The sequence below is a fragment of the Chlorocebus sabaeus genome, chromosome 9, assembly GCF_047675955.1.
Source record: "Chlorocebus sabaeus isolate Y175 chromosome 9, mChlSab1.0.hap1, whole genome shotgun sequence".
Classification (NCBI taxonomy): domain Eukaryota; kingdom Metazoa; phylum Chordata; class Mammalia; order Primates; family Cercopithecidae; genus Chlorocebus; species Chlorocebus sabaeus.
The window spans coordinates 104513566-104534781 of NC_132912.1; the positions used below are offsets into that span (position 1 = coordinate 104513566).

The 21216-nt window shown below is 55.3% G+C and overlaps 3 protein-coding genes across 6 annotated transcripts in view; all 3 read right to left on the minus strand.

Moving 5' to 3' along the window:
• Positions 1–3319: 3319 nt before the first annotated feature.
• On the minus strand, positions 3320–9298 carry FGF8 (fibroblast growth factor 8). 3 transcript variants are annotated; one of them, XM_007963921.3, is made up of 6 exons: positions 9053–9298; positions 8924–8960; positions 8314–8400; positions 7916–8096; positions 4668–4774; positions 3320–3830 (listed from the first exon to the last, which is right to left on the minus strand). In XM_007963921.3, exons 1-6 carry the CDS (start codon positions 9082–9084, stop codon positions 3540–3542), a joined length of 735 nt encoding a protein of 244 aa, XP_007962112.1. In that variant the 5' UTR covers positions 9085–9298; the 3' UTR covers positions 3320–3539. The 3 variants fall into 3 exon arrangements, with proteins under 3 accessions (XP_007962112.1, XP_037865422.1, XP_037865421.1); XM_038009494.2 differs by lacking the exon at positions 8314–8400 and having other exon boundaries at positions 7916–8063; XM_038009493.2 differs by lacking the exon at positions 8314–8400.
• Positions 9299–14503: 5205 nt separating this feature from the next.
• NPM3 (nucleophosmin/nucleoplasmin 3) lies at positions 14504–16602 on the minus strand. Its single transcript, XM_007963926.3, has 6 exons — positions 16428–16602; positions 15996–16081; positions 15635–15754; positions 15421–15514; positions 14910–15037; positions 14504–14815 (listed from the first exon to the last, which is right to left on the minus strand). Exons 1-5 carry the CDS (start codon positions 16543–16545, stop codon positions 14919–14921), a joined length of 537 nt encoding a protein of 178 aa, XP_007962117.2. The 5' UTR covers positions 16546–16602; the 3' UTR covers positions 14504–14815; positions 14910–14918.
• Positions 16603–17584: 982 nt separating this feature from the next.
• The window catches only part of OGA (O-GlcNAcase), a 34968-nt gene continuing 31336 nt past the window's right edge, over positions 17585–21216 (minus strand). For both annotated transcript variants that reach the window (XM_007963929.3, XM_007963927.3), the window contains 2 exons: positions 20811–20970; positions 17585–19714 (listed from right to left, as the gene is read on the minus strand). In XM_007963929.3, the coding sequence (XP_007962120.2) occupies positions 19578–19714; positions 20811–20970 (297 nt within the window). In that variant the 3' untranslated portion in view covers positions 17585–19577. The remainder of the gene's footprint in view (positions 19715–20810; positions 20971–21216) is intronic.

The following is a 21216-nucleotide window of genomic DNA, read 5'->3' on the forward strand; positions in this document are numbered from 1 at the left end:
CACTAGAATATGGGCTCCAGAGTAACAGGCATTTTTGTCTCTCATTTTCTGTTCTGTCCCCTCCCCCAGAACAGAGCCTGGCACATGCTAGGCACTCAGTCAAGATTTACTGAATGAATGAATGGAATTAGGGAAAGACCTGCAGCCCTCAGGAGGTAGCTTGGATCTGGGAGGGAGACCTGATTTCTAGGACAGCACCAGCTTTGACTCCAGCCATGGGTCGTCTGGGCTGCAGTTGTCATCTGTGGAGGGTGGGGAACTCCCGAGGCCCTTTGTAGCAGCAACATTGTAGAATGATGCTTGACTCTGGCCTCATCTGCTTCCTTTTGGCTGAGGGAGAAAGAGAGGGGTAGAGGTAGGACCTGGTGCTGTGGAAAGAGAGAGCTCTTGCTCATTCTTTCTGGTCAAGACCCAAGTGGACTTTTTACTGGCCTTGAAAGGAAAGGCATTTCTGGTTCGTACCTGGCAGGAGTCTGGGAGCCCTGGGTGAAGGAGGAATGAGCCAGGGGGTGCAGCCCCAGCTGCTGAGTGGGGACAAATAGAGGCCTGGCCACTGGGCCTGGGTTCCTCCTCATGGAGACCGTCATTCTGGGGTGTTATGGGGAGGGAGAAGGAGGATAATTGAGGTGAGTAATGGGGAGAGGGAAGGCTGGAAAGGGCCTAGTGTGTGGATCAGCTGGGCTCACACGCAGGCCCTCAGTGGGTGTGCGTGGTCAAGCCTTGAAGCAGCCCTCAGCCTGCCCCTGGGCCCTCGCAGCCAGCACCAACTCCGGACTGAGTGGCAGGGGGCCTTTTGGTTGAGAGAAGCCCAGTCCTCCTCCCTTTTCTGGGCCTTGCAACAGTTCCCTGCTTGTTTTCCTCGAAATAAATGGGCTGAGCATATTGGGCCGGCAGTAACCCCTTGAAATCAGTTGTTATCACAGTTAACAACCAGTTTGGCTTCAGTTCAGGCTGTTAACTATCAAACCACTAAGTGCCGGTAATGATTGATTCTTGGCCAGTTGCAGCTTGAGTGGGCTGTAAAACTCCATTAGTGAGGGCTCTGTGGAGGCAGCGGCTCAAAGATAAACAAGTTGATGGGTGCTCTAGCCTGGCCTAGCCCCAGTGCTCTGGGCGCAGCTCCCATGGGTCCCTGGCCTGGAGTCCTACCGGGAGTCAACCTCTTCCCAAAGCCACAGACAACCTCAAGGACTAGGTCCCAGGTCCCACCCTCCTGTCCCCCTCCACATCCCCTTTCCCCATCCAGGTGTCTCTTTCTAGAAGTCAGGTCTGGCTCTCTGCAAAGCTCCCCTCTTCTTCCATGATGTAAACATGGCACAATCCCATTGTCACCACCCTGGAGGACTCAGGCCTCCCCAGCCTGGGGGCTTGAGGATTAGCTTTGGCCAGGGCCAGCCTTGGCCCAGCCTGGCCCCACGTTGTGGCCAGGATCACAGGTGGAGAGCCTAACATTCCACCCCCACCAGACTCCCTCCTACCCAGTGCCTTCCCCCAGGAATTGCTCTCAAACAAATGAAATGCGGGTAATTACTGCGCTAGGGGCTGGACAGGAGACCGTGCAGATGAAAGCGTTTCCTGGACGGTCCCTTCATTTGCATGGCATCAGAAGCTGCTCAGAAGGTGTGACTTTTCCCACAGTGAGACCCCAGCTCCTTGCACAATAAAGCCAGGCTGCTCACCCAGAATTAATTAAAGGGGGAAGGGAGCAGAGGAGGAGGCGCTAAGAGTGGGGGAACTGGAAGAGAGACATCTAGGGCCCCTTCGCCACATCCAGTGTCTTCGCACCAGCAGAAACCCACTATCTCCAGAGTCCCTCACCCGCTGTAGCAGGCCACAAGAGGTGGGTGAACAGGCCAGCCTCTCTACTGCCAGGCTTCCCGCTAAGCCTCGAAATTCCTGATCTGCCGGGGTGGGCTAAGCCTGGGACTTGGGCCTGAAACTCTGGGAGGAAGACTTGGGTTGCTCCCTACCCCAGGAGATGCCAATGGGCAGAGCCCTAGAGGAGCGAGGTTTCTAGACTGGCTCAGTAGCTGGGCTGTGGGACCAGCCCAGGGCATCAACAAGGAAGGCAGCAGGAGAAGCCCCAATGGGAGGCCTCAATGATGAAGGCTGGGCCAGCTCTGCGCTCAGGAAACTGCTGTGGGGCCTGGGTTCTTCCTCAGTGTCGCGGGACACTGGTCTCACCAATCCACATGCAAACACACACCTGCACCCTTGCCCATTCCCTTCTCTGCCCATACCATGACTTGCTCCTCCACTCCCACAGCAGCCCTCTCTCCCTCCACACATGGCCTCCTGCTTCTCCCCAAGGCCATGACTGCCTTTAGTTCTGCTCTGGACCTATGAGCTTCCCTTCTGGTGCCATCCGGTGCCCAGCTCCTCTCCCGCCAGGCCCATCCTCCGAGGCAGGAAGCCTCTTCCTGGAAGACAGTTCCCCAGGCTCCTTGCAGCACTGGAGCTCAGTGTTTTCTGCCCACAGCTATCTCACCAGATCACCCTAAGTTAACACTTGTCCCACATGACAATTGTCAACACCAGTCTTGGTGGTCCCCCTCCAATGTGCCCCCACCTTGGACCTTGGCAGTTGCTCTTCTCTTCTATTTTCTGCAGCCTGAGTCTCAGAAAGAACAAGTTCTGGAATCTCCAATCGGTCTCCCACATGGACCTAGGCACTCAGAGAGGCGTTTTTTAAGGTGATTAAATCTATGATTACAGCTCTGGTCCTAGCACATCCATTATTTCCGGCCCTGAGGTGGCCTGGGTTAGCAATGGCCCCTGTGAAGTGCGAGGAGGTACACATCTGAGAGCTCCAAGGACTAGCTAAGAGCCTCTTCTTGCCCCCCTCTCTGCTTCTGTCCTTTCAGGAAAACCCCTCAAGTGACAGTGATGGGGATGGTTGACAGGCAGGGGTCCTTAGGCTGGAGGGAGGCTGCGGTCAGAGCTGATGCCTGGTCATTTGCGTCTCCCAGCTGCCCACCAGCTGGGGCAAGGTTGGGGGAAGGGGCTGACCTGGGCAGGACTCACTCTCCAGCACATATTTTTAATATGCAAGTTAAATAAATATTTCAATCATTTAATAGCCACCAGTCTGATACCCACTTCTAAGAGGACTGGCCTGTGTCACAGTCCTTTCCTCCCTGCCCCACCTGGGGGTGCAGTGGAGTCCCTGGCTGCCCGGCCAGCGGGCCCTGCAGGTACTGGGGCCTCAGCAGCACAGACCAGAGAAAGCCCCCCACCCCCGCAGACCCCCAGCCGGAATCCCAGTCTAGGCCACTAATGGGGCTTTCTGAGAGTTAAGAAGACAGACACCACAGCCAAGTGGAATACAAAAATAGAGCCTCTCTTTTGTTTAAAAAAAAAAAAAAAAAAAAAAAAAACAGCAAAAACCCAACAGCAAACAGTATCAACAACCGGAACCCAGGGCTCCCCCAGCACCTCCCCAGCCTGCAGCAGCGCAGAGGTCATCTTGCTTGAGTTTTGGGCACCCTACAGGATGAGCCTGTCTGTGGTCTGGCGTTGTGGGGAGGGCCAGGTAGCACCTATCGGGGCTCAGGGGCCCAAGTCCTCTGGCTGCCGCGCAGGCTGCGCGTGAAAGGCGGGTAGTTGAGGAACTCGAAGCGCAGGCTCTGCTCGGTGGTGTGGTGGCCCCGGGGCAGCCGCTTCATGAAGTGGACCTCGCGCTGGTGCTGCCGTGTCTTGGAGCCCTTGCGGGGCCGGCCCTTGCGAGTGAAGGCCATGTACCATCCCTCGTACTTGGCATTCTGCAGCGCTGTGTAGTTATTCTCCAGCACAATCTCTGTGAAGACGCAGTCCTTGCCTTTGCCGTTGCTCTGCAGGTAGGGGGGCCAGACACCATGTTACAGAGCCCCCCCAGCAGAGGCAGAGGGTGAGCGGCCCCAGACAGCAGGTGGGCACCCCAGCAGATGGCGAGGTGGGCAGGAGCCGCAGCCCCACCCCCTGCCTGGGCACCCGCTCTCTAATCCCTCACAACCCGCAGCCCACCCGGCAACTTCCTGTCCTCCCAGGCAGCAGTGACACATGGCTGACTACGGAGGGGCTGGGCCCCAATGCAGAGAGGCAGAGAGAGGGGCCCAGAGCCTGCCTGCTCTGGCCTCCTGCCCACCAGTCTGGCCACCCATCTCCCCACCTGCCCCTCTCACCCCCTCAGGACTTCGGCTCCCTGGCCCCAGGGCAGCCACCCTATGGGGGAGGGGAGTCCTGGGAGGAGACACTGAGACCCCAGCCCCAGAAGCCTAGGAAGCCGGGAGCTTGAGGCTGGAGAGGAGCCGTGACTAATGGAACCATTGCAGAGCTCGGCCGAGGGGCTGGGCCTGCGGCTTACTGAACATTCCAAATGCTGGTACCATGTAATTGGACATAATAGCAAAGCAATTTGGCGATTTGTTAAAAAGATATATGGAATTTACCAACCCCCCCAGCCCCTTCCCTAGCCTTCATTCTTCCTCCTTTGCCTTTTATAGTTTTCATCTCTCAAACAGCTTCCTTCTCCCTCACCCCTGTACCCAATCATGAGGTAACCCCAAGACGGCCCTGTGGCCCTCTGCCTACCTTGTTAGGATCAGAGCACAGGACTGTCCTGGAGGAGTCCAGCCAGCCCAAGCCACTCCCCAGGTCCTGCAGACCCCGCCTGCCTGCTGGAGCCTCACCTTGGCGATCAGCTTCCCCTTCTTGTTCATGCAGATGTAGAGGCCCGTCTCGGCTCCTCGGACTCGAACTCTGCTTCCAAAGGTGTCCGTCTCCACGATGAGCTTTGCTGTCAGAGAAGGTAGGAGGATAGTTGTTGGCAGATCCCTGACCCCAGCTGGCCCACACACTTGTCACAGCCCAGCAGCAACTGCTCCAAAGACCAGGAACCCAAAACATGGACTCCAGCTCCAGCCCAGCTGCTAACATGCTGTATAACCCAGAGAAAGGGCAAGGTGCTTTTCTGGACCTCAGGCCCCAGCCCTGGGTTTAAAGAGGGCAGTGGACAGGATTATGGTTTTCAAACTGAGTTCTCAAGAGAGGTCTTGGGAACATCAAATTGAAAAAGCTGAAGTGCCATTCCTTCCACCCTCTTTTTAAATCTCTTAGATTGAGGCTCTAAGTAAAATTTAATTGAATCAGAGTTCCATGGCTAATCAAAAGATCTCCGAGGATCCTTCCAACTCCGAATATCATGTGCACGTGCCTCACAGGTCATTACAAACATTTGGGTGCAGTGGTGACCTCCAGTCCCGAGGCCAAAGATAAAAGCATTGTCTCCTGTTTCTGCCACTTTGGGTTCTTACTCACAGCTTTCGCCACCCCCAACATCACCAGGCTCTGCTCTGCTGAGAAGGTGCTAGGGATGGGGACAGCGCTCCCTAAACACATAGCCCAGAGCAGGCTGCTTTCCCGGAACCTCAGACACCTGCCATGAGGATCCTGCCTCTTCCCTGTGGTTTCCCAGTCACCAGGGTCCCCACCCCCAGTGTCTAGAAATCAACTCAGTCGCCTTTTCTCTTTCAGCCTCATCACAGCTGGGCTTCTAGTGACCAAATATCTTCTGTGGGTGAGGAGGAGGGAGAATCATGCCCGTTGGCCTCTTAGTCTGGAGGCCAGGAGGCAGGGCTGAATTCTATGCCTCCTTCCCCACTACCCTCCCCTTAGACAGCCAAGTTGCCACAGAAGCCTGTCCCGTTCACCTCTCTATGCAATCCTCTCTTACAGGCTGTCCCCAAGAAAGTAGTGAGGTTGACTTCACTGTTTGGGAAGGGACAGAAGGTGCTGGCTCTCCTGCCCTCCCTGCCACAGAGCCCAGCCTCTCTACTCCTTGAGAAAGCCAATTGTTGGACTTAGCCTGCATTGACACATGGCACCTCCTCTGTCCCTGAAACCCATGGCAGGGGTTGGGGGCACTGAGGTCAGCAAGTCAGTCATCACTGCTCAGCCTGTAACGTCCCCCTCTTCACACAGGTGCAGTGCTGGGACCCAGTGGCCAAGCCCCCAGTTTGGCCCCAAGTCAGCAGGGAAATGCAGCTGTCACCTCCCTGCCCGCCCACCTCCTCCTGGACCTAGCCAGTGTGCTCATCCCTTTCCTGCTCTGCCTTCCACAGCAAGAGGCAGCTGTTTTTAAGGGCCAGGAAGGATGCTGACTGGATGAGTGAGAGGATGCCACTCTGCGGACTCTGGCCAGATGCAGCAGGCAGGGATGAAGTAGGTGCCTCTGCATCTTCCTGGGGCCGATAAAGAAGCCATTGAGACCTCTCTGCTATTCTCCCCAGACTCCTCCAGTCCTGGCTGAACACCCCGAGCCTCTGTTCTTAGGCCCCCAGCTCCTATCCTGCTGTGGGGCAGGGACTAGGGAAGGTGGGAAACCTCTTAGATGGCCAAGGAGAGAAGTGGGCATCAGACTTCCTCTGATGTCTGAAGATGAATTCCCCTACATCAGCTTGGCTTTTGCTTTCTCCCCAAAATCCAAGGATGCTGGGCCATTTGCTCTGATAGAGCAAACTCTGGAAGAGCCAGGCCTTCGTCTCCTCTCCTTAGAAGCTGAGAAGGGCAGCAAGCAGCCAATTTGGAGGGACAAAGGGACGGTAGGTCTGCTCTGCCAGCCCAGCAGGGGGGCTCGGCCACCAGGCAGGCTGCCCCCACCCCCACCCCAGAGAGCCCCCTCTCTCCCAGGTCGGTTGAATCTGCTCGGATCTGGAGAGCTGGGGCTGCAGTTTACGGCAGCTCTCCCGACCGGGCTTTTGGAAAGCTTAACATTTTCAAACCTATTCTTCCACCCCAGTGACAGATTTATCCCAGGAAAATTATGTCTCCTCCTCCAGCTTTGAAGGGAAGTCAGCTACGTCGATGCAGAAAAAATGCAGCGAGACATACTCGATCCCCCAAACTGGCTCAAGAAGAGGAGAAAGTATTCAGGAAATGTTAAAAAAGGTGAAAGTAAGAAGAGTTTTAATCGCTCTGCCAGACGCAGGGGTCTCTCCAGAGATTCAGAGAGAACAATCTTGAACCTCTTTTTTAACATTTACAGACTTGCAACTCCTTTCAAACTCCACATCTGAAAAAAAGCTCGTTCTTTTTCTGTTTTATATCATTCTTCATTTTTCTTCTTAGCTCTTAAAATGCCTCACCTTTTTATTACATTTTAATAGAGTCTTCCCCTCTCCTTTCATGCTTGTTTAACGTGGTCATTATTTAAAGGTTTTTAAACTCACAATAATCGCTCTCTAAAAACAACACCAGCCGCCCAGAGGGTTTGCTTTTCTCTTGGTACATCCAGGACTCTGGAAATTGGCCCCATTTCAAGGCAGGAATATTGAATGTTTTAGAAATCAATCAGTCCTCAGCTTCTCTGCCGGCAGTAGCTCTCCGTACTGGCCACCCCACAGGGAGCCGGGAGCCCTGCCCCAGCCGCCTGGGTTCCCCAGGGAGTGAAGCAGGGAGAGCCCCTTCCAAGCCCAGTTTCCACCTGTAATTGACCCTTCTGATCAAAGTATTTAAAGGTTCCCAGCAAACCCCTTTTCCAACTGGGAGAGTTGAGGGGATTTCTCTCCCTTCTCTTTCCCACTCTCCTTTTGTGGGCCCTGGCGACATATCCTCTTTCAAGCGCTTCCCTTAAACCTAGGCCCCCTCCCCCTGAACCCCCTGCCTCCACCTGCAGCTGGGGAGGAGTGTATGAAGTGGGGAGGTGTAAAGGGAGATTCCTAGATTCATTCATTTGCTGGGCAGGGAAGGGGGCATCTGTGGCCAAGTATTCCCCGAGGTCCCTTCCCTAGCCCCCTCTTCCCCAGCTGACCCTCAAGACACCTTTCTGCCTTAACTCCTTCCCTTCTGAGCTGGGGACCCTGCCGGCCCCCTGTCAGTGCAGTTGGGACTGGCGGTGCAGGCGCCGCTCATCCCACAAGCTACCTTCAGCGCGCCTTACCGAAGGGGTCGCCGTCCTCTGCCATGGCGTTGATGCGCTTGTTGGCCAGGACCTGCACGTGCTTCCCGCTGGTGCGGCTGTAGAGCTGGTAGGTCCGGATGAGACGGCGGCTGAGCTGATCTGTCACCAGGCTCTGCTCCCTCACATGCTGTGTAAAATTAGGTGAGGACTGAACAGTTACCTTTAGGAAATTGAAAAATACACAATACGCCATTATAATGCTACTCCGCCCAGGGGCCTGAGTGGCCCCATCACCCTGCGTCCCCCTCACTGCCCCAAGCCACCAGCAGGTGCTGGGGGTTCCCCCAACATGCCAGCCCAGGCCACCATCCCCCACCCAGGCAAATCGGGCAGACCCAGCCCAGGATAAACAAGCCCCGGGGAAAAGCTGGACCCACCTGTTGGGAGACACCCTGGGGCTCCCGGCCAGCCCGGAACAGGGAAGCGAGCTCCCTGCCCAGCGCAGGGCCCCCGCCCGGGCCTTCCTAGAGGAGCAGGGCGCTTTTAAGTAGGGAGACAGCGCTCCCCGACCCCTGACATTTATAAAGACAAATTTACAGAGCAAATGTTGAGAGTGCAGGGGACCTGGGCACCCGATCGTTGGGCCAAACCGGCCACAAGCCTCCCCCGAGGGGCGTGGAGAGGATCTCTGCTGTAGTTACCCGGCTTCCCCTGGCATCGAACATCCATCTCCTGGCCCCGGCTGCCCCCTTCCTCGGCGGCTGAGTGTTCCCTGTGCCCCCAGCCAGCGAGGATACATGGGGGACAGTGCTGGGCTCCGAGACCTTCGCTTCTATCCTGGCAACTCACTCGCTGTGTGACCTCTGGCGGGGTGCTACCTCTCTGTGCCTCAGCTTCCTCCTCGGGGTGGCTCGGGGCTGGGTTTCTAAAGTGCCCTCAGCCCTCCGGCGCCGGCTGCAGAGTCAGTCCCAGAGCCCCCGACCGGCGCTGCCCACCCGGGTCTCCAGCCGGCCCGCCCGGCACCCTCCTCCGCGCACCCCTCCTCACCTGGGCTTGGAGGCAGAGGACCAGCAAGTGCAACAGCCTGTGGGAGACAAAAGCGGGCGGGAGAGAGAGGCGCGGGTGAGGCGAGGGGCGCGGCGGGCGGGCAGCGGGGCAGGGCGGCGCGGTACTCACAGGCAGCTCAGCGCGGAGCGGGGGCTGCCCATGGCGCGCGGCCCCGGGGCACCAAAAGCCCGGCGGGTCACGCCGTCCCGTGAGCGGCCGCGGGGGGACGCGCGGAGCAGGGCGCGGGCGGAGAGGGTGCGGGTGCGGGAGGCCGGCGGCGACCACGACGCGGCTCCTGGGGTCCCGTGGAATGTCGTGCTCGCCGAGCCGCACCGAGTCGCTGTGCGCCGCTGCCGGAGCCGGTGGCCGCTGGCTGCTCCGGTGCCGGAGCGGGCGGGAGGGTCACGGGCTGGCGGGGTGGGTGGGGAGGTGGGAGGGGTGGGGGCGGGGGGCGCCGCACCGGGCTCGAGGGGGGAGCGCGGGGCGGGCGGCGGGAGCCCGCAGCCCCCGGCTGGGAACTGGGGCCTGGATGCAGCCCGGGGCGGGGGCGGGGCGGCCGGGGCGGCCGACGGTCCGGGATTGGGGGTCTAGGCTAGGGGAGGGGTCTGGGGACCCGCGGGAGGGGCGGGGGCGGCCGGTCTGGGCGCCTCCCCCTATCCGCAGCCTGTGCCCTCGCGCGCTCTCCGGGCCCAGGCGCGCAGGGATGGGGGCGCCTGGGGCTGCGGGCTCTGCGGGCCGGGAGACCCCGGGCCAGGGATTCCCTGACCGCCCAGCGCGCCCCAGTCCGGTGGGGCTGGGTCCCCACCTCGGGGCCCAGCAGCTCCTGCCGCCGGCTACGTAGCAGTCTCCGAGCCACCTACTGTGTGTCCCGCCAGGACTGCCCCCTGGGAGCGGCCGCTAACCGTGCGGCGAATGGCTGCGCACTCGGCCCTAGCGCAGTGCGTGCCGGTGCCACCCGGACCCCACTCCCCTGTTTCTGCCGCGTGCCCGGTCCTGTTGGTCTCTCCAGTCTCGTTCAGTCTCCCAAGGAGGCCCTGGGAACCAGAAATGCCTCCCCCTCCCCCGCATTATCACCGTCACCCCTTCCCCTGTGCCCCTTGCCACACACACACACACACACACTAGCCTGAAGCTTGAGGAGCACCCCGAACCACCTGTGTGGAAGAGAGAGTCCGGAGGTACCTGGCAGGACCCACTGTCCCCCTACCCCAGCAGGCAGCAGGGGCAAAAATAACTGTTCTCAGTAGCTTTTCCTGGGGGAAAGGACTTCCATCCAGGCCACCCAGCCCTTTTCCCCTCAAAGCCTCATTTGTTTTTCATTTCACAGATATTTACACACCTACTGCATTCTAGGCAGGGGCTGGTCAGCTGGGCCTGGGGCATGGGAGAAGGTAGGCACTTGTCTAAGCCTTTCCTACCCCCTCACCTTGTGGCTTCCCCCCTGAGATTTCGAGAAACCCTGAGCCCCCACGCTGCTTCTGTGGGAGCAGCCTGGGTGGGCAGAGATGACCTGGGACAGGTGCCCTGTGAGGAGGAGGTGATGCCCTACCAGGCTGCTGCCTTCACCCACAACTTCCCTTCCCCACTGACCCTGCATTCCCCTGGGGGTAGGGCTGGAGGGTTTCGTGTGGTCCCAGGAAGCCATTAGGCCAAAATTAGCAGCAGCCCTAGTCCAGCCTCACAGCCAGGCCCTGCCTCCCTCCCTCCTCTCTGTCCCACCTTTCCCTGTGCCCCATCTTTCCAACTACCAGCCATAAATGCAAACACTGAGCAATGGAGAGACGGGAAAACAGAGGGTGCATTCCAAGATTTTATCCTTCCTCAGAGAAGTAGACTTCCAAAGCACACCTGCCATCTTCCTCCAGGAGTCTGTTCACTGGGCTCTTGCCCACACAGACCTTGTGGCAAGGACCATGTCTTAAGAGCTCAGAAATCACAGTTCAAGGCACAAAGCTGGGCAGAGCTGTTCTGCAGTTAAAAGTTCATTGAATGAAAGAATGAATGATGGGGAAAGTGGCTGAGTCTTCAGACTTCAGCCTATTTGCAACTTCCCCAGGAAGACCTGCCTTCACCTCCTCCCAACAGATTATCACCAGCAACACCACCAGTAAGTGAGCACTTGTATCTGCTACAGGCTTGGCAGGCACTGTCTCCTCTAAAGCCCATGGGGAGGTGGGCCCATCAGGTGGAGACAAGTCAGGTGGACACAAGTGGCCACAGCCCAGGCCAGCCCTTGCCTTCCCTGTGCTCTGTGTAAGGCCTGAGTCACAATTTGTTGAGAGGGTCTGTTTCCCGCTCTGCACTGCTTCAAGTGGGCAAGGGTGATGTCTGTTTGCTTGTGGTCTTACCCTCATCCCTGTACATAGTAGGCCCTCAGGCTGTTTAGTGGTGTATATTGATGAACAAATGATTGAATGGAGAGATGGGGACAGGGGACAGGCACTTCCTGTAAGAAACGGGCTTTCTCCCACCATGGACTCTCTGAACTTCAGTGAGATGAGCAGAGCAGGGAGTAGGCCCCGGGCAGGGGTGAGGGTGATCCACCCATCCAACAGTGTTTGCATGGTCCTGGGGTCACAGCCAGAATAACTCTGGGTACCTGCCCCTCCCTGGAACCGGGATAGGGGCAGAGCCCCTGGCTGAGACCAGCGTTCAGCTCCCGCTGTGGAACCCCCAGAAGATTCTGAGGCCCTGGGCTGACCCTCAGTGGTCTTCAGCCACCCTTCTTCCTCTGCCCCAGAGAAAGAAGATGGGCGTCCTGGGATCCTGGGATCTGAAGGGTCTGAGGTCAAGTTTCAGTCCTGTCCCAGCCTCTGCCAGGGAGTCTGTACTGGACCAGGATTCCTTTACATTTGGATTTGGGGACCCTCCTGAGAAGTGGACCCTCACCTAGTTCGTTGAAATTCTCATCTCCCCAAAAGTCCCTTTCTCTGTGGGAGAGGAGCAGATGGGGGCACCCCATGAGCGAGCACCTGGCTCTGCCCCGGCACGCCCCATGACTGACAGATGCAAATATCCCGCCGGGCCCCCGCAGGTCGCTCCCTCCCTCGCTGGCTCACCCGCCTCCCGGCCAGCTCCCTCCCTCCTTTATCTTATCAAAGCCGGGTAATTACAATTGCTATTTTGTTTCCTCGAATCTGCAATCAGAGCTCCCTGGCCCAGATGAGGGAGCGCCTGTCAACCTGATCGCTGAGTGACAGCCCAGCCACCTTTCCCGGCCGCCCCCACACTCCGCAAACACAAACACACACACGCACAGACACAAACTCCCTCACCTGCAAACACAAACACACACTCCTCGCCAACACACGGCCCGTCTCCGCAGACACGCCCTCGCCGGCACCCAGACACACTCCTTCAGCCTATTTCCAAACGCACCCCTCGATCCCAGCCCAGCCCCCGGCCCCTCCAATCCACACCCGCCGGAGACCGCAGCTTGCTCGGACGCGCGCTTCCTGCGCCCGGCGTTCAAAGCGCCGCGGACTCACCGCCGACCGTTCAAATGCAAATCGCCGAGACTACGTTAAGCACTTCGGCCGCTGTCTGGGAGTCGTCTCCCTCGGCCCCCAAATAGGAGCCTGCCCTTCCTCCAGCAGTCGGCACACCCCGGCGTATGCCTTCATCCCCCAGGGCTGTGAGGTCACAGTGAGCCGGCAGCGCTCCTACTGTGCGTTGAAGGGCAGAGAAGAGGGCTCGAGGAGAGGCGGGGGCGTGGAGAGAGGAATAAACCATGCCCAGCTGTGTCCGCAGGGCGCCCCAACCGGCCAAGATACTCCTGGGCCGAGAGGCTAATGTGGATTGGGACCCCACTGCGGGCAGGAGCGTGCTCGGCGCTGGCCCGCTCCCACCGGGAGACCGACCCGGAAAACCGGGGAGGAATGCACGGAGCGATCAGTGCCATCGCGGGGGGTGGGTGGGGTAAATATTGGGGCGGCGCCGCGCAGGGTGTAGATGGGTCAGCTAGGGAGGCCTCCCCGGAGAGAGGACTCTGCGAGGCACTCAGCCAGTCTCCCGCTCCTCCTGCCACGCACATGCTGAGGCCTTTGGAGGCGGGGGCCAAAAGGAGGAAGGAAGGGAAAGAGGAGTGAGGGCAGCAGCCCGACTTCCCCGCTCCAACTCGAGTCGTTCGAATGAATGAATGAACGTATGCACGCATGCAAGCAAGCCTCAATGGCATTCCCCCGGCTTCTGCCCAAGATTCGGCCGCCCACAGCACTGGCGGGACTCGGAGGCCCCGGCCCCACGGCGCCCGCCCGGAGCCTCTAGAGGCCAGGGGAGCGGTACGACCACGAGCGGCTTCTACCTCGCCCGCCAGAGGGCGCCAGCCCGGCCTTCCCTCTGCCTGCCGACCGCGCTCCGCAGCGTGACCCATGGTTTCCAGTCAGGCCGCCCCTCCGCTGGGCTCCCCAGGGAAGCATTTTTAAAAGAGTCGTCCTGGAGCGGAGAAAGGCGCCTGCGACCCAGATCACCGCAACACAGACGGGCGTCATCTCCCTTTGTCCTCAACTTGAGGAAGAGGGAGGTTGGAAATTGGACCCCTAGTTCCTCACCACCGGCTCAGGGAGAATCTCCTTCACTAGGGATGCGCTGAAGAGCATGCGGGTAGGTACTGAGGACGCAAGGTCTTCAAAGCTGACCTCACCTGCCCCAGAACCACCAGCCCATGATATTCCGGAGCCCCTCCCCCTTGCCCAGAGGCTGGGGGTGGGAGTTGGCCTGACCCCCATCAGGCCCTGTTCTCTGTCTATCCTCAGCCTTTGTGGCCCCAGGCTGTCTCGGGAGGCAATGTTTTGTTTGTTTGTTTGTTTGTGGGCATTGACAATCCTCCCCCCCACACACACACAGCTGCTGAACTGCTGACCCCAGAGCTGGTCACACACACTCATCCTCAAATCAGGTGTGTCCCTTCTTCCTGGCACAAAGACAGCCAAGTGCCAAAACTACCTGATTCCAGGCACCAGAGATCCCCAGACCCCACGGGGTGTGGGGGACAAGAACCCCTTAGTCCAGGAGGCCAATTCCCAGGGGCCCTTTTCTGCCCCCATATGCTAGGCCACCCGGATTCTGGTTTCCCTGTCACCCAATCTGGCTAGTCCCCTCCATCTGGCCCCCGGAGTCAGGTTTCTGTAAGGTCCCAGCCCTGCTCAAGAGAGGGCCTGCAAGGCTCAAAGGAGGAGCGAAGCCTGGTCCCGCCCTGCCCTCACAGGCCCTCTCTGGGCCAGAGCCCCTCATGGGGCTAGGGATGCACATTCCTCAGGCTGCCCAAGCCCGCTTATCTGCCCCCTGCCCATCAGCCTGAGTGCTGACAGAGGCCCAGACCCCTTGTTTGGATGCTGATAACCTCCTGCGATGGCCCTCCCCCACCTGCAGAGACTGAAAACGGGCTGAGTGTTGGGAGGTCCTCTTCCAGCAAGGCAACTGGGGCCCAGGCCCCTGGTCCTAGCCCAGGGTCGTGAGGGTAGAAGATCCCAGAGTTCTCCACTCTCCCCCAGGCCCAGGGCCACCCTGGGTGCTGCCACAGTGCCACCTGGCGGTCCCTAGGGAAACATCACCTAGCACAGGAAGAAGCCACACAGGAGCTGCAAAAACCCCACACCACTTTATTTCAACCTTTATCCAAAAATGTAAAAACTATTAAAAATCTGTAGTTCTGAGTTTCAGGCACTAACTTCTAATCCTCACAGACAGGTGGGAAGAGAGGCCCCAAGAATGGTGCAATATCAGAAAACCAGGGCTGTGTGGAGCACAGGCCCTCTCCTAGCACCAAAGACCCAAGTCCCTCCCACCCAAACCCCACCCAAGCTCTCCTCTTCAAAGAAGAAGAAACATTTACAATTCTTGAAACTTCTCGGGGAACAGGGTTCATGGCGGTGCATGGCGCATGGAGCTGACCTGAAAAGAGGAAACACGGAATCAGCACCTAGGCCCTCAACTGCTTCTCCCGCCCCTTCCCAGAGCCTGCTGGGCACTTCTCCCCGCAACTCACCAAGGAGGGCTAGGGCCTGCCCCCCTGCTTTTTGGCAGGAAGGATGGGGCACAGCTCAGCTTCTTCCTCGTCACTGTCTTCTTCTTCTTCCTCGCTCTCCTCCTCAGAAACATCATTGCTCATCGTAACTGGTGGACACACAAACAGTAGAAGGATGGGACACCGCATCCATTACTTCATGCCCTGTGGTTCTAGGCTTGCAGGGACCCTGACCTCCCAGTGCTTATGGGCTAAGTGGGAAGAATCTCAGATCCTGAACTGGGTCACAAAGAGCCAAGGGAGTCTTCATCACTGGAGCTGGAGAAGCTGGGCCATGTTCCATGGAGGAGGTAGGCTTGAGTAGACGAAAAGGAGAGGGCATGCCATGCACAGGGCACAGCGTGAAGGGCACGCAGACCTGTACAGGGCTGCACTGGGAGATGAAGGTGGGATGGGGCAGGAGTGCGGAGTGGGGGAAGCCTGACGGGAGAGTCTACTGGAAGCAAAGGAGAGGGCCCTTTCCTCCTCTCACCAATCTGGTGCCGCCCAGTGATCCGCACAGGGCCAGAGCCCGACTTCAGGCGGAAGGTTACAGGTGGTTGGAGCTGGAAGTCGTCCAGACTGAGCTGGGAGGAAGACAAGGATGAAGGCCTGGCCCACTCCTAGCCCACCCCACACTGTAATGAGTACTGACGTCCTCAACCCCCTCACCACCACCACCACGAGGGTAGAGCTGGGGAACTCACCATGGGTTGGCAGGACAGCTTGAGGTTGGCCACAGGGACTGCGATCTCCTGATGGTCATGGTTCCGGGCCACGACTTCTACCACATTACACTCGTCTTTGGCTCCCTCGGTGAGGCAGAGCTGGGAAGGGTACACAGGGCCTCAGGGTCTCCTCAAGCGAGGGCTGACACCACAAGTAAAGGCATCTACCCTAGCACCTGCCCAGCTTCAGAGATCCCGGTTCACCTGGCCAGGGGAGCCGCCCATGCCGGGGGGTTAGGCTGAGGAGGTGTCTCCAAGTAAAGGGGGTCCGGGGGTTGGGTAGAGACCTATATTGCTTGCCTGGGCTTATTTATTAAAACCCCACTCCCCCGCCCCTCACCATGGTTAGTGCCAGCACGTGCTCCGCATCATCCTCTTCCTCTACCTTAAAGGTGAAGGAGCGGGTGTGGCCGGAGAGCTCACAGCCTGGGAGAAATAACAGTGAGTATGCCTGAGCGTGTGTACGGGACTGGGGGTGGGGGATGTCACCAACCCGCGGTCACGTGTAACCTTGGGCGGACGAGCCATTTACATGTCCACCTCCTTCTCTTCTCTCAGAACACCTGGGGCGCTCGGCCGTGGGCCCCGCCCAACACATCTGGGGCAGGGATCTCGCCGCCCCCTTTGGCTGTGCGTGCGAGGCCCCCTCTCCTCCAGGAACAGCAAAGCAGCCCTCCGCCCACACCCACGCCGTGAAACCCTCCGCATTCCGCCTCTCATCCCTACCTCTTACAGCCCCAGTACCACCCTCAGCCTCTCCCTTCCCCAATACCGAAGAAAAAACTGTCCATAGTGACTGGGGCTGGGACCCGCAGGCCCCCGACACCCCCAGCCCGCGTTCGGCTCTCCTGACTCAAAAACGCCAAGGCAGCTGCAGTGCCGGCGGCCATGCTGCAAGGGCCTTCTCCAAACTCCGCCCCCGACACGCACAAAGCCTGGGACCCTCGGCCAGTTCCGGCCCCGCCCATTAAAGGAGACGCTCAGTCCTGAAAGAGAAAAGGCACCGAGACCCCGCAGCCCTACCCGGAGCCCGCAGCTTCTGCTCATATTGTATCAACACCGAAGAGAAAGGAAGTAAACATCACAGAAGAACGGATTTGGGATTTATGTTAACATCCTTGCTCATTTCCACGACTATGAGGGTGTCCACTTCCCCAAGCTCCTCGCTGTGTCGCAGGAGTGTCTCCCACTCTTCCAACCCAGGGTAAGCTTTCGTTAAAGGAGGTATAGATATAAAAGTTAACCCTTCTTACTCCTCCTCCCAGCAAAGTTGGGGTTCGGGGCAGTGCTTTTCCGCCACAAGCAAAGGAAATGCCCTCAGATTGTCTTTGCCTCAAGAGCGCCGAGGAGCCTAAAGACTTTCAGTTCAGGAATTTCCCTCCCGTCTGTCCTCTCGGCTAAGCCTCTCCTACTCTTCCTGCTCCAATGACCCCGCAACTTGTTATGCCTTCACTGAGCCTTAGCTGCTGGCATTTGCTAGCAGAGGACTAGTTAGTTCATGTGTGTTCTGTTCCTGGCTGACCCACGCTTTTTGAGCTTTTAATTCCAAATCAGCCAGAAGTTATCTTTGCGCCCTGGACTGTCAGTTTACGCTACTCGCGCCATCTTTCGCCTTTTAAGAATCAGGCCAACTGTGTGCTTTTTCCCAATAGATGGCAAAAACTCAAACAAGAGGCCCTATTTCACACCCAGGTTGTAACTGTGGCAAGAGGGTGGGGTGGCTTGGCTAAGAACCAGTCTACTTTTCTTAGCTCTTGCCCTAAGGAAAATCTGGAAGTGATGGGAGGTAGGAGGGCTGCCTTCAAGATCCAATCTCTAACTTGGAACAGCTGTGGAGAGGAGGCATACTGCTTGTAGGTGAGGCATGAAAGAGGAGAGAAGGTAGGGGGCAGACAGGAAATAGATTCACACAATACAACACGACAAGCATTCACTTCAAGTTTTATTTTGCCTCTTGCATGGTCTTTTACAGTTCGTTTTCTACAGGAACTGAGCTCTGATCTAAACAATCAATAAAAAAATGTCATTCCAACCTTAATATTCATAACCAGGAAATAGCATAGCACTTCATGATCCTAGAGTGATGAAAGCAAAGACCAGGACATCTGTTTCACAGTTACCTGTGACCAGACCAGCCAACATGATTACTAAAAACCAAGATAAAACCAAAAGTAAACTTACTAAAACATCCTGATTCCATGAGGTTAACTCTGAAATCCTCCAGACAAAATGCTAGAATTGTCCACTACTGTTAAAGATGAGAAAACTGAGGAAAATTCAGCTGTCTTACTATCTAGTAGGGGTCTTCCCTTCATCTCAAGCCCTCAAAAATGCAAACTTGGTTCCAGCTTTACAACATACCATATCCTTCTATCAGTTAAAAGGTTTCTAACCTTAAAACCTTCTCTCCTTTCTTCTCACCTACTTAGTGCATACTCAAAGGCCTTGGTTGAAAGTCACTAGGTACCACTAGGTACAATGCTTTAGGGCTCTGTCAAAGCCCACACTGGTGGAGTTCTATGAAAGAAACTGAAGTTTCTTTCTCTTTACCCCTCTCCCCTCACTCAGCTCGAAGTTAAACAGCTGATGCAAAACTGCAGAGAAGCAAGATAACAAAATACTGTTATGAATCCATGGAGAAATCAGCCAGCCATGATGAAAAAATGAGTCCTGCAGAGATTATCTGCCAGCTTCATGCTCAGAACCCTTAGAAACACCAAATCTAAATTAAAATACATGAAGCTTTCACAATCTGGTTAAAGGAAAAGGTAACTGTAAATAACTGGTTAAAGTGTGCTCATTCTTTCTTTCAGAAATTAGATACAAACATGCAAGAATTAAAGACTCTGATTTAATAAAAATCAGTAGTAACAGGTCTTGAGATTAAAAAACAACTGACCTGAGGGCAAATGGGACCAATCAGTTCCCGAACCCTACCTGACAAATGTCAAATCCAACATTTCACATGCTGACCTAATATTGAGGTTAATTTCCAGAAGTAACTGCACCTTGCAACAGATTAAGTCCTACAAAATTAGGCTCTCGTACCCCAAATGGTCATGGCCTAGGCGGGAGGCACTTTAAAAATAAAACTTCAAAAAGAACAAAAACAACCCCAAACCCAAAGACAAAAGAAAATCCACTTTTCACTGGTTTACATTATTCAAAGTGCCATTCTGAACCAACACCCTTTCATTTTTAGAGGAAAAAAATTTACAGAAACAGTAAACACAAAGGATAGTCAGGTTACAGCTAGTTTATATACAAAGAAATTTACAAGTTTGTCAATTGTAGGCTTTTGCCACAAACAAATGCACATTTGTCCCTACGAAGTACAACATGCCTGAACCAAGTCATTACAGGAGACAATAGGCCACGGCTTTACAAAAAGCAGAGTAACTGCCCCAAATTGAAATTATTTATTCAGCTTAAACTAATGCCACAACCATCCCACTTGGAATCACTCTACCATGACACTTCTGAAACCCACTAAATCTTTTTCATCTCTGCCATGTCCCCAAAGACTGAGACATTTCACTCAATAAACCAAGCAAGATGACAGATGTTATTTTGATTACCCTCAGGTGAGAAATGCAACCACACTGGATGCAGAAAATAGTGCTGACTACATTTATTGAAGACACTCTCCCTGTATAAGCCCATGTAAAAGGTCTCAGCACCTAACACAAGACTCAAAAAGGAAGCCCACATCTCTTTCATACAGGATTTGCTGCAATACTATATTCTTCCAACCAGTGAGTAGTCTGAAAGTGTGATGGGTGAGTTTTACATAGTCTTCTTTGTTTCTAATCCAATTGGCTGATCTGTTGCCACTCCAGAGGCTGAACTGTATGAAGACCTCAACTGCCACCCACAAGGTGCAGTTGAGAGACTTTTGGACAGTTCACAGTGCCTACAAATGTCACAGGCTCCGACCAAGTATAACCACATCCTTTGGAAATCCTTCCATTTTTGCAATTTCAAAACAGCCTAACTTGCTGTAAAATTCCAGAATTCTTTTATCATCTGGTCTCACTTCACAGAAAGCTCCCCGGGAGCCTAGAAATAAAACAAATATTCAAAACATAAATAAGTCACTTAATTAGTATAATTATGGATATAAAACTATCATCTTTGATATAGTTAATATAAACAGGGCTTGTCAGTGCCAGCACCTACATTTCATACAATTAAAAAAATTCATATTCAAAAAATTAAGTAATGAGTGGCCACTGCACCCGGCTTTTTTTTTTTTCTTTCCAAGACAGAGTCTTGCTCTGTTGGAGTGCGGTGGTGCAATCTTGGCTCACTGCAACCTCAGCCTCCCAGGTTCGAGCAATTCTCCTGCCTCAGCCTCCCAAATAGCTGGGATTACAGGTGCCTGCTACCACTCTTAGTAGAGACAGGGTTTCACCATATTGGCCAGGCTAGTCTCAATCTCTTGACCTTGTGATCCGCCCACCTCGGCCTCCCAAAGTGCTGGGAATACAGGCATTGAGCCACCATGCCCAGCTCAATTTTTTTTTTTTCAATCAGGCAGAGATGGGGTCTCAGCTACGTTGCCCAGGCTAGTCTCAAACCCCTGGACTCAAGTGATCCTCCCACTTCGGCCTCCAGAAGTGCTAGGATTACAAGCATGAGCCACCAAGCCCAACCAGCATTTCTCAATTATTATTTTTGTTTTTTATTTTTGAGATGGAGTCAGCTCTGCTGCCCAGGCTGGAGTGCAGTGGCGTGATCTCGGCTCACTGCAAGCTCCGCCTCCTGGGTTCACATCATTCTCCTGCCTCAGTCTCCCGAGTAGCTGGGACCACAGGCACCCGCTACCACACCCAGCTAATTTTTTGTATTTTTAGTAGAGACGGGGTTTCACCGTGTTAACCAAGATGGTCTCGATCTCCTGACCTTGTGATCCACCCGCCTCGGCCTCCCAAAGTGCTGGGGTTTACAGGCATGAGCCACTGCGCCCGGCCAACATTTCACAATTATTAATACACATGCAATTCTTCACCACTTATTAATTCAGAAACTAAATCATAAAAGGTGGGAAAAGCAGTATAAATTTACAATTCACCTCTTTCTTTTTATATTCAAAAATATATAGTTCTTTCCCTATCTTGCCCAAATACCACCAACTCCACAAATATGTACTCACCATTAGCCTTCAGTGAAGACAGGAGGCAAGCCATCATGCTTTTGGCCACACTTGGGTCAGTTACTTTTTTGTGAATGTCCATCTTTATCAGAGAAGGGAAATTAGCAAGGAAAGTTTCTGGCAATACTTCCTGTTCTTCATGGAAACTCAACATTATTTTCTGGAAAAATTAGAATCTCTTGACTATCACAATAGTTACGCATTAGAATCTAACTCAACTACAGAACTCAGCAACAAGAAAGCAATATTTAATAACTCTTCCAGTCACTATGTAAGTTATCTCACACAGGATTATCCTGTAATTCTAGCTGAAGCATTTTCACTTTCTTTTTTTTGAGACAGGATCTTCTTGTTGCCCAGGCTGGAGAGAGGCAGGCATTCTCTCTCGTGTGCACAAGCGCGCACT